Source organism: Blennius ocellaris (assembly GCF_963422515.1).
Source record: "Blennius ocellaris genome assembly, chromosome: 12".
Classification (NCBI taxonomy): domain Eukaryota; kingdom Metazoa; phylum Chordata; class Actinopteri; order Blenniiformes; family Blenniidae; genus Blennius; species Blennius ocellaris.
Window position 1 is genome coordinate 13,575,186 of NC_137661.1, and position 12,087 is coordinate 13,587,272.

The 12,087-nt window shown below is 40.2% G+C and overlaps 2 protein-coding genes across 3 annotated transcripts in view; one reads left to right on the top strand and one right to left on the bottom strand.

The window, feature by feature from the left end:
• Positions 1 to 11,455, top strand: part of p3h2 (prolyl 3-hydroxylase 2) — a 59,725-nt gene extending 48,270 nt beyond the window's left edge. The window contains exons 4-15 of one of the 2 annotated variants that reach the window (XM_080506036.1): positions 1,801 to 1,932; positions 3,459 to 3,586; positions 6,538 to 6,627; positions 7,190 to 7,230; positions 7,828 to 7,919; positions 8,040 to 8,167; positions 8,309 to 8,413; positions 8,556 to 8,706; positions 9,019 to 9,136; positions 9,247 to 9,322; positions 9,664 to 9,804; positions 10,122 to 11,455. In XM_080506036.1, the coding sequence (XP_080362162.1) occupies positions 1,801 to 1,932; positions 3,459 to 3,586; positions 6,538 to 6,627; positions 7,190 to 7,230; positions 7,828 to 7,919; positions 8,040 to 8,167; positions 8,309 to 8,413; positions 8,556 to 8,706; positions 9,019 to 9,136; positions 9,247 to 9,322; positions 9,664 to 9,804; positions 10,122 to 10,214 (1,295 nt within the window). In that variant the 3' untranslated portion in view covers positions 10,215 to 11,455. The remainder of the gene's footprint in view (positions 1 to 1,800; positions 1,933 to 3,458; positions 3,587 to 6,537; positions 6,628 to 7,189; positions 7,231 to 7,827; positions 7,920 to 8,039; positions 8,168 to 8,308; positions 8,414 to 8,555; positions 8,707 to 9,018; positions 9,137 to 9,246; positions 9,323 to 9,663; positions 9,805 to 10,121) is intronic. The other variant, XM_080506037.1, reaches the window with a different exon arrangement.
• The window catches only part of ccdc181 (coiled-coil domain containing 181), a gene marked incomplete at both ends in the record, with an annotated part of 2,519 nt that continues 1,673 nt past the window's right edge, over positions 11,242 to 12,087 (bottom strand). The window contains one exon of the mRNA XM_080505726.1: positions 11,242 to 11,253. Coding sequence (XP_080361852.1) covers positions 11,242 to 11,253 — 12 coding nt within the window. The remainder of the gene's footprint in view (positions 11,254 to 12,087) is intronic.

Consider the following 12,087-nt stretch of genomic DNA (forward strand, 5'->3'; position numbering starts at 1 on the left):
ACTTTTTTCCAACAGGAGTCACAACTGTTTCTCTGGAAACTGATGCAGTTTTTGTGCAGTAGCTGCAGCTTAATTACTGACAAGTAGGCTTTGCTTCCAATATGTGTGGCCCAGTTTTGTAAACATTGAAACACAGCTAATTCGTTTTGGACAGGCTTTTGTTTGACTTATAATCAAGGGATTATGTTCCACAGTGCTGCTATTATAAATTCTGTGATCATGATAGGATGTGATCACGATACATCCGTTTGTCCTCAAACTGTAGCTATTGCAGCGCAGTGCAGGCCTGAGGCAGCCATAAAGCAAGACCCACACTCGGTAACCTGCTGAAAACAATATGGGCTGTGTCAGTAGGCTGAGCATAACTCCGTTAACTCCTACATGCCTTAAATCTGACCAGTGCAGACAACGCGCCTTCCTTATATATAGTTATGAAAATATTCCTTATTAAATCAGAGTGGGTTGCCATGACTGACTGCATGATCACAGTCGGTCATTCGCAGCGCCGCCTGAGGGACATGCTTCCAATTGCTGACCAACAAGGATACGAGGACCCGTTAAAGGCTGCTTGCAATTTTAATTTGACTTAAGATGCATGTATGCACTTTCTGAATGTAATGCAATCTTTTTTTTTTCTGAGATGAATAAAACTGAAAGAATTTAATTGGATTACTGCTTCCTTTACCAGTTAAAATACATGTTTAAAGTCCACTGATCCTTCACAGTATGATTCAGATGTGATTTCGGCTCCTCAGAGATTCTCAACAGATTGAAACAGACTACAGCTCAGTTGCCTGAGAGTGGGGAAAGTAGTGCTGCAGCTGCTCAGGAGTGATCTCACTTTACATACAGTACATGCCAGCGCGCGCGCGCACACACACACACACACACACACACACACACAAGCATGCTATTCATCCCCTCTGCGGGTTTCCCCCTCTGCATAGGAAATGATATATTGCACCCTCTTAAAGATGCCTTCCCCGAAGGATGAACGAATAACTGGCTGTATCATCACTTAAAGAATACAAACGCTCTGCAGTTAACAAGGGAGCAATGTTTATGTGGTCCATTAAATGACATTGTCCCAAAGCTATTTTTTGATGGACTGTATTCAGTTTGATACAGCTCATCAGGACAACTTATTTATTTCATCCATCTGTTTTATACACCGTTAGTTTTAGTTTTGGGAGGCATCATGTTGTACTGTAATCAAAGTCTGTGGACACACTCTTCAATATCTGATTTGCCAAAACTTTACATTAAATCAAATGCTGGTAGACGTATTCACTCTCATCAGCATATAAAACCAGGGTCCTTTAAATGAGAGGAAGGTCTGTATTTAGAAAGTGCCTCGTGGTGTTTTGTAGACGAGACTAGTTCAGGGGCAAATGAATCTGAGAAATTTCCATAGAGGAATAAAGTCATTAATATATTATAATGACCAGGCTCTGGGCAATGGTTAAAATGGAATCCAAACTTTATTCTTTTCCACCTCGTCTGTATAAATACTTTATCTTCTTACAGACATTCAGTAATCCTTCAGTCATCCATTGTTTGTCAGTTGTATTTTTCTTGGTAATTCTCCAATGTTTTATTTTTGTACGGTTCTATTAATATTGCCATGATCGAGTCATGGTATATTTACATCCTGCACGTACACTTTTTTTCCCCAGTTCTGTTTCTTTAGGTCTTATTTGACACCTATTGGTTCTATATGTCATACTTGTGTTCACTTCCTATCTGGAAGTTTGTGGGGTTTTTTCACCCAAACATATTATGTGAAATTCTTTGTTTCAGATCATTTCACTCAGGTGCTGCACTGTGAACACGAGTGTGTCAGAGACCTCGCTACGAGGCCAGGCCGCCTGTCACCCATGGAGAACTACCTGCCTCTGCACTACGACTACCTCCAGTTTGCCTACTTCAAAGGTCGGTTGTTTAAGATCTTTGAAGTATTTCTAGATAATCATGTACTTGACTTAAAAACATATAAACCCAAACACACGGAGTACAGGCATACAGAAGAGCTCAGGATGGCCACAAACAGGCTGCAGACAAGTTGAGTCAATCAAAAGACCACACCCTGTTTGGGGTTTATACAAGTATTTACAGACGTGATCTGTCTGTATTTCTGTCTGGGTGTTAGTCGAGCCGTATCCAGGCTGATACTGAACCTCTCAGGGGTTGTGTGTGTGAGAGAGATAATTGAAAGCTGCTCGGTCTTCTGCTGGTGATGAAGCAGTTCTAAGCTTTTCGAGACAAGGGTGTTGGCACAGCAACAAGGCATATTTGGAAATGACAATGTGCCGAATATTTCTGAGATCACCAGATTATATTTAATGATCTGTGAGAATATGTCTCTAATCAAGAAAAGCGGATCATCAGAACAAACACGCTGAGAGCAAGCTTTGATTCGCAGAACAGTCTGATGGGTGTAGGTGTGTTTGCCTGAAAGGCTTTTCTCACTAAATGTCTTTGTGAAGCAGCTCTTTTGTAAAGGTGGAAATGAATCCTATTTAATTTCAGATTCTAAATTCGTTTTTCCTTCTTTAGTCTTGATTTTATTTTAAAGAAATGTAATACTAATATCAATCAGCACTGGCCAGTTGGTAGATTTTCTTTCTGTCGAAACCTAAAGTGCCACATGCTTTATTTCCATTAAATGGTAAATGGTAAATGGTCTAGATTTTATATAGCGCCTTCTAACCACACTGAGTGCAGTCCCAAAGCGCTTCACATATCAGTCATTCACCCATTCACGCTCACATTCACACACCAATGGGACAGAGCTGCCATGCAAGGCGCTAGTCGACCAATGGGAGCAATTTAGGGTTCAGTGTCTTGCCCAAGGACACTTCGACACATAGACCAGTGTAGACTGGGATCGAACCTCCGACCTCTCACTCCGAAAGACGACCACTCTACCACCTGAGCCACGGTCGCCCGATTAATATCAGCATTCTTGACATTAAAGACTGAAAATTCAAGGCTTGCCTCCAAATCACTAATTTGGCTGCCTTTAGCGCTCGGCAGCACCGTGGCCTCCACACCTCATCGCTGAAGTGAACGCTTGCCATCGCTCCTCAGCCACACGTTGAGCTGAGGTTGCTTAACTTTCCAAAATAAATCCTCAGTGACGTTTTGCTGTTTGAGCTCAAATCTCCAGACGGTTTTTGGAGCTGGCAGCGTGCCGCTGACAGAAGCAGAGACACAAACGTGGCTTCAGCCAAGGCAGGAAGTGTCTGGTTAACCCCGCACCTTTAACAAGGTCGTAAAAAGTGTGTTTGTGTGCACTTTGTTGCAGCGGTGTGAAGAAGGTGCGTGTAAAGGCCTGTCCATTTTGTTTGTGGAAATCTATATAAATCTGGGTTTATTTCGGGTGTACAGAACAGCATGTTTGTCTACTCTTGAGTTCTCTTTAAGCACCTGCCCCATCTCTGTATTTCTCTGTGCAGTGGACCAGCTGGAGGAGGCGCTGCAGTGTGCTCTGACCTACCTTTTGTTCCACGAAGGAGAAGAGTTCATGACGGACAACGTTGAGTTCTACAGCGAGATGCTCGGGCACGATGGCAAACCACGAGAGGTCAGGATCTCATCTGTCATTGTAGGGTAAAAAGAGACCGATGGTTGAGGTTATTGGGTTGATAGAATAGTCGCTAAAAAGAGTGTTTGATAGACACCAACGATGGTCGTTTTGTCCTCAACGCTGTGGGGCTCCACCACAGACAAAGGTTAAAAAGCTTTGCCAGTTCTCTCAAGTCTGTAAGGTAATGAAGCTAAACTCAGTTTAAAGGATATTTTTTTGTGTCTGTCTGAAAGACTGGATTAAAGACTAAACATGAATTTCAATTAGAGTTAAAAGTTCAGGATTAAGTCTGAGAACAGTAATTAAAATAGGCTTATCCTACATTTTCATAGCTTCAGCAGTGTCAAAGGGTTTTACACTGTTGCCAATGGCGTCAAAAAGGACGTTAAACTTTAACAAGCTCAACAAGCAAATGACATTCAGTGACTTGCTCATGGACACGATGACGTATGGACAGAATGAGATTGGGGATGCAATGGAAATGTATTCAGGTGGCTATATAATAATGAGACATGGGTTGATGGCTGTTAAATGAAAGAGATTTTTATTGGTGACTGAAGAATAAGAAGAAGGTAAGTTTCATTCTTGATTTATTCTTTGGAGGGATTTTTATTTTCTCTGAAGGTAAAGATTTGGAAATAGAAATCAAACTAAAGCCTTCAAATCCAGATACAATGTATAATTACACAACATTTGTTAAGGAACTACAGCAATAATGTGTCTTTATAAAGACTTAAGTTAGTGGAACAGTTCACTTTCTTAGTAAGACCAAGGGCAGTACAGCTCAGTTTGCTGTTATACACTGTAACTGATCTGAGTTCTGTATGGAGCCATTTTAGTAAAGCTGTGGGTCACCTTCCAATACCATGTGGCCTATTTGATCCTTGACCTCGCCTTGTCCATGTGTCTTTGGACAAGGACACTGAACTACACGTTTTTCCCAATGATGTCTCCACCTTGCATGACAGCCAAACAGGTGAATGCGACTTATCATCTGAAGTGTGTTGAGGCTGCCAAGGCAGTAGTCATCCTGTATATTCAGAAAGTTGTTTAGGCTTTTCAAACAGTGTTGATTCATGTTGGAAATAGTTTGTGATTGGTTTTCTGTAGCAAAGACTGGAAGGCCTGAAAACTGTGAGACACTTCCTTTTTTGCAGAGATTTGGGAGTTGAGACGTTATTTCATTATTTCGGTTACATTGTTGTTAATTTTTGTATTAGCAGACTAAGCTGCAAAGGTGGAGGTTTAAGGTACAGAGTCACACAAATCAACATGTGTATTAGTCAGAGAGAGAGCAAGACTCGCAAAAGGAGAGGAAAAGTTCCTTTTAAGGTTAAGGGAAAAAAAAAAAGACAAGAAGCAGCAGGTCATTTGGGTCATTTCTTGGACAAACTGCTTATTGCCGCTTGGCAGTAGCTGCTTTTTAAGAGTTTGTTATTATTTGTATACGTTTGCTCTCCAGCTGGATGTATTAGTTACACTTTTTTTGTTTACACCAATGCATTTCTTCATCATTCAAAACTGTACAGCTGCCTTAAAAAGTCAAGCAGCCCCAAATACCTCCACCACTTCTTCCTGGAAAAGCCTGGTACTAATTAGAGGAAGCAAAGGCTCCCAGCAGTAGTGTGAGAACTGTGTATGTGTGAGTGAGATAAAGTGCAACAGAACGCCATCATGTTTCTGTTTTCTTTTTTTTTTTTTTTACCCATTGCTTACATTTTTCTAGTGCTGTAGCCTTTCAAGTTTACAGTACGAGTCGTTGGCCCACAGATCACCTCCTCTGTCTGCGTCCCCTCGGCCGTCAGCCTCAGGCAGCTCATTTACAGTGTACTGGATGTCAGCGCCAGACCCGACGTGCCTTCCCTGCCAAAGAATTCTGCCTTTCAGGAACCCCGAGAGGGGAGGAAACGTTGTGTCTGAGCACCCACGGAGGTCTCCGCCTGGAAAATTTGGGAGAATGATGGAAAAGTGGGGTTTTCTTTCGGCAAACCACATTAAAAAAAAAAAAGATAGTACCTTCTCATATCTGGCGTTATCATATAATAATTAATAATATGACTCTTCAGTTCCTTTAGAATAATTTACGAAGAGTGTCTTATGCCAGTGTTTGCTTATTCCAGCTTTGGCACGCCGTGTGACACATATCCAGGGATCCTAAGGGATTTTTGTCAAATGAGTGAGAATAACATCAAATGCCTCCCTGAACAGCTTTGTTTTGTGTTAGTGGCTATGAGTGGGCCATCTTTCAATCTGAAGTTTGTATGTTTAGCCCACCATTTGTCTAAATGTCTCAGTGTTCTTGGGCAAAACACCAAATCCCAAACTGCTTCTCATGGATTGACTGCACGCCTTGAATGACAACCGACCTCACCGGAGTGTGTGTGTGCATGAATGGGTTAATGTGACAGACAATGTAGAGCACTTTGGGCGCTTCCTTTCCAAGATAATAAATTAACGTTACTGATATAGTTAATATTACTGCTTCAGCAGTTTCGACGTGCCTCACATGATCAGTCACATTCGCCCATTCATGCACACAATCAGTTTCACATTGAAAAGATAAAGGCAGGAGCAATTTTCATTGTTTTATTTCAGAACCTAAGAAAGAGCAGATTCTGTCTATTTAAGCGTCTCTGTTGGAGGAAACCTCCTATGAAATGACAAAAAGAAAGAGACTTGGAACTGAAGCAAGTCAGGGCATATACAAACTAATTCTGGTTTCCTATATTTGGGCAGTTGATGTAACACAACAGGAGATTATATATGTTTGATAAACTATTAAACTATTGGAACCGTATTTATATCTGCAATGTATTTTAATTAGGGCCCGAGCACCAAGCTGTGCAAGAACCCTATTGGAATCCAAGGAATTATTATTATTATTATTATTATTTGTGTTTTGATTTTATTGATACATGATGCATGATGACTTGTATGTGTGTCCACAGAAAGCTGCCTGGTACCTGAGGAGGCACAAGCAGGAACTGGAGCTCCTTCTGATCGGCAGTAAAACCATGGGTGTGGAGTTCACTGAAGGAGTGAGTGCACAAAATCAAACCTTGAAACAGACTCTTGAGGCCTTATTGGCAAACCAGTGCCCTGTAATTTTTCAGTTTTTGCCCAGAAATGATAGAAGATTTTGTAATTTAATGGTCATGTATTTGTAAGTCGATCCACATGTCTCTAATGCAGAGCAGATCTCCTGTAGGGTGTGTAAGAGCTTTAACGTGCCGCTGCTGCTGCTGCTGCTGCTGCTGAGTGACTCAAAGCAGGGTAACAGGTGTCTGGCATGGCCACCATGTACTTCACCGTCTGTGCACAGCCAACATTGCCCCCTGCTGGTCACGCTGATATTTCGCACTTTATTTGACGTGGTCTGAGGCAGCCTCAATATATACAGTTGAAGAAGTACAAACATTTTCAAAAAGTAAAGACAGTATCATGTTAGATGAAAATGCGTATTCAAATATTTATATTTAGTGGAGAATATAATTGCAAAATGTTTAAAACCTGGGACGACAGCCTGTGTGGACATGCATTTCCCTGTTGACATCCCAAACAATTTATTTATGGTGTTTTGTCTCTTTGTTTCCCTAATAGAATTACTGGAGCAGCACAGGTGGAAGAGACAACTCAAACAGGTAAAAAGATTTTATAGAGTAACATAACTATTTGGTGGAAGTTGAGTTATGTGTGACATGAGGAGCTATGTGGTTCCACTGGGCTCATCCTGCCACACTGCCTCAGAGTCAGAGGTGCCTGTTGGCTTTGCCTTTCTTTTTTTTTTTTCAGCCGCTAAGGTCCTGTTATGCTTTATACTGACTTCTTTCATAGAGGCAGAGGTTTTTAGCTGGATCCGGCAGTTATTTTTAAAAGGGCTTTAAAAGCCTCCTGTACACGTCATGCTCAGCTCATAAGAGCGGGCAAAATTAGAATCTCCACAGAGGAGCATTTAGTAATGACAGACCCTTTTTTCTTCAGGAAAAGGTGACGTGGCGACGCCCAAGGCAATCCTGACAGAAAAGTTATTATTTCTATTCAAGGGTTGTACAGAAATAGTAATACTCTCACCAAAACAGCAAAAAAACAAACTCATATGTCACCGAAAGCATCTAATAGCCGCCCAGAGTGTATTTGTTCTCACTGCCAATCAGGCAACATGTCCATTTATTGTGGACTGAAAGCTTTGTAGATCAACAATTTATAATTTTGCTCTACTTTCTTGGCTCTTATTTCAGGATTCCCTCTGGCACAGATGGTTGGATGGAGTATGTCCCCATCTCTGAGAAGAAAAATGTGACTATTGTTCCTCCACAACAGCTCAAAGAAGGTAAAAAGATTGAAATGGGACTTGTCCTGATAAAAAAAAAACACTTTCTTTAATAATCAAGACAGGTGAGATAAAGCGCAGAAAACTTACTGCTTCACACTATTCTGTAACCTGTGCAAGGTGGCCCGCTGATATATGAGGCTGTGACGCTGGTTCAAGACTCTGTGGCCTTGAACGGGACTCAGAGGGTTCTGCTGGACCAAGTCATATCTGAGGACGAGTGTGTAGACCTGCAACAGCTGGCGCATGTAAGGACGTCACACAGTGTTGATACAATAAGGACTACGAATGTCTTGTTTGTGATCAGAAGCAAAAATAAAAAATAAAAAATGTATAGCTGTGGTTCACAGTGTTGGAATGCTGAGTATGGCTGCATCCTGGTTTTTCAGGCGGTCACCATGGCCGGAGATGGTTACAGAGGGAGGATGTCTCCACATACTCCCAATGAGAAGTTTGAAGGAGCCACTGTACTAAAAACACTGCAGGTGACCAAAGTAATTTATATGATATATTATTAGTTAAGTCTTCCACATGCAAATAAGCTTCATCCGTCCACAGTGAAGTATTTTATCTGTATTTTATGTATTTTTTTTTCAATTCTTGTTTGATCGTTTTCTCTCCTGTTTGGTTTTGTAGTATGGCTACGAGGGCAGGGTGCCGATGAAGAGCGCTCGTTTGTTCTATGATGCCAGTGAGCGAGCGAGACGAATTATTGAGTCCTATTTCATGCTGAACTCCACTCTGCACTTCTCCTACACTCATCTCGTGTGCCGGACCGCCATCACAGGTCACTGCGAAAACATTTGTCACTCATATGCACCAACACAAGCGATCTTTAGATACTCTGGTCTTTTAACATTTCTGGTTACAAGGGCACTCATAATTCAGCAAACTGAAATCCTTACTCTTTAGGAACTAATCAAAATTGGTATTATAAATAAAATGCAAACAATTTTCGGCAGCTGGTTGAATAGATACTTTTTTAAATCACTTTTAGTGACTCTTGTAAGATAAAGTGAAGACGTGTTTTTTTGTGGGGTGTTTGTGTGTGAACATTTTGTTGGTATGTATTTATGTGTTGTTGTTTTTTCAAATCTAGGTCAGCAAGATCACAGGAATGATCTGAGCCACCCCATTCATGCTGACAACTGTCTGCTGGACCCTGAAGCCAATGAGTGCTGGAAGGAACCACCAGCATACACCTACAGAGACTACAGGTATGAGGGGACTTGAAATGAAAATTAAAGAAAAAAAAAAACCTCACGGCCATCACGACATCTCACTGACAATCTGTTCTCTTTTGTTTTGTTTTTTTTATTTTTTTTAGTGCACTGTTATATCTCAATGGAGATTTTGAAGGAGGCGAGTTTATTTTCACAGAAATGGATGCCAAAACAATCACGGTGAGATGGCTCTTCCGAGTTGTTTACTTCAGTGTGGAAGTTTTAATTTACAGGAATGAGTTATTACTGAGTTGCTTCATTTGAATCTGGGGAAAGTTGTGCTCCTTTGAAACACAGATTATAATCTATTTATGTCAAAAACAACATTTCTTTTTAAAATTACCTCAATATTATGTTGTTGTTTTTTCCTGTACAGAGTAACATTACTTTTCTCTGAAAAGTCTTAAGATGTGCCTTGTGTTTTATTTTGAAAGAGTCACATGGACTTTGAAGCTGAATGTATCCTTGAAAAATGAGGATGAAATGTTTGACCCTGCTCCATATTTGTGTCTTCCTCCCAGGCGTCGGTAAAACCCAAGTGTGGGCGGTTGGTGGGTTTTTCATCGGGTGGGGAGAATCCACACGGCGTGAAGGCTGTGACCAGCGGGCAGCGGTGTGCTGTGGCACTGTGGTTCACCCTGGACCCCCTCTTCAGAGAACTGGTAAACTGTCTCAGGGTTCATCACAAGTCAGGCTCCATTTGGCATGGAAACCCAGTTTTGACTAACTCATTGGTTTGACATTGTGACTGTACATTAAAATGATTTTGTTGTTAGCAGCTCGTGGGATCCATAGGCAAAATAAAGCATTACCAACCACACCATGTTAAACATTCCATCTCATTTTTATGTATAAAAGCATGTTGAAATCTATTTACACACGGCTTCAGCTGGATTGAGTCTTTCACATTTAATTAAACTCGAACATTTCCTCCCCTGAAGCTAACTCGTCCTTCATCTTTTGTCATTTCCTTCCCCAGGAGAGATTACAGGCAGACGAGGTGATCCTGGCATTGGACACACAGGCAGTCTGGGATCAGGGTCTCAACATCAACCCCAAAGATGAACTGTAGAAGCAGCAAGAAGACATCACCCTACCGCAATTTCTTAAGAGAAACATTTTAAGTATTTATTAAATGACCTTTGGATCAGAACATATCTATTTTTGTACTGTTTGAAGTGCAAGGGTAATGATGTCATTTTTGTGTTGTCGACTGTATTTTTTTTTTGTCATGTTTCTCTCCAAGACTTGAGTTTACCTTTGGTTCTTTGTCTTTTTGGTCCTTTCACAAGCATTTGTTTAAAAAAAAAAAAAAAAAAAACGCACACAAAAAAAACCCACCAGTTTACTTTGAATCATGGCTACCTAGTGCATTAGCAAAACTTTAAATATTTTCATATTTTCATTTTCATACTTTTAATCTCACTGAACTGTGAAGTTAACGTTTCACTGCTTTGGGTAGGTTTCACTCTGAAATCACTATGTATAGTATGAGCAAACATCCCAGGTTCACATTTCCAGTGGTCAGTTGCTTAGAATGATGTTTAATTTCATCTTTACAAGTGGTACAGTAAGATATCTTCTTGCTCACAATAATGTGTCTCTTTGCCAGTTCTAATTATTTTCAAAGTAGGCAGTGCACTGTTTTCATCTAAGGGCATCCAAGTTCTGAAATTGCCCTCATTTAAAGAATTTACGTAGGAGATCATGTAATATGCTGAATATTTGAGGGCCATGCACTCATTGTCTTTCTCTATGTGTCAAGTCTGAAACTGCAAGTGTCTTCAGTCACTCAAGGGTCAGCTTGTTGTAATAATATAGTCTCCTCCCCTCTGTACGTACAGAGCAGTTTACTGGTTTACATGTTTGCTGACACAAGGATGTGGTGTGTGTGTGCGTGTGTGCGTGTGTGTGTGTGTGTGCGTGTGTGTATGAATGTTCTACTTTAATTTATATGTTTTAATAATAGACAGCTGCTGTCTGCATTTGATATGAGGAACTTTTTTTCATAAAAGATGCCAATCATTCCTGTTTCAAGGAATACATTTTCGTATGGTCTTTTATTTCTTTATAATTGTTTTGATGATGCAGGTGAAAGGTCAAGTCGTGCACTGTAAATCCAATGGAAATCAACAGCAAAGAGTGACTTTGTCGCTTCATAGATGTAAAATGCTAACTATTATTTTTAATCTTGTTGTTTTCATGATGTTTTGTCGGCCACTTTAGTTTCACTGATATTTAATTTTGAAATGCTGTAGCACACAAAAATGTATTTGTCCATTCCTATAAATTAAACTATATATTGTCATATCACCATACAATATTGTCTTTTTTTTGTTATTCCTACCTTTCGAAATGCCTCAGAAGGCAACAACCATGTCTTTATTTTGAGGGGTGAAAATAAATCACAAATAGACTCTATGTATATTGTATTCTTTTAATGTTACATGTCATCACGTGACCTCTAGCAACTTATTTGCAATTTTTCACACTTTTAAATAACTAAAACACTCTTGTCATGAAAGGCAGACAGTGAGAAATGGTGCTTCATTTATAGTAAAGTGCATATGCCTCTACAGAAAAGCACAAGTTAACTTCATAAAAAAATACATTTGATCACATCTGGAATTAGAGTTGGAAGAATTTTTTTTAAATATTTTATATACACTTAGTATAGGTCACTTTTTTTTTGGGGGGGGGGGGCATTTTTTTTTTTTTTTAACACAGAATTGTAAATACTTAAGTAAATCCCAGAATAAATTGTAAATACAATCCGAACAACAATTCTATCATAAAACGATTTCCAATATATCTGTTGGTGGTGAAGCAAGGTTGGGTCTGTTTGGTTCAGAAGTGATAAACCAGCTGTTCGGTAAATCTGAAGGGCTTGTTTTCATTGGCTGTGCATACGAGGTCCCTCATGCGGCGTGCACGCCGTTCCTCCA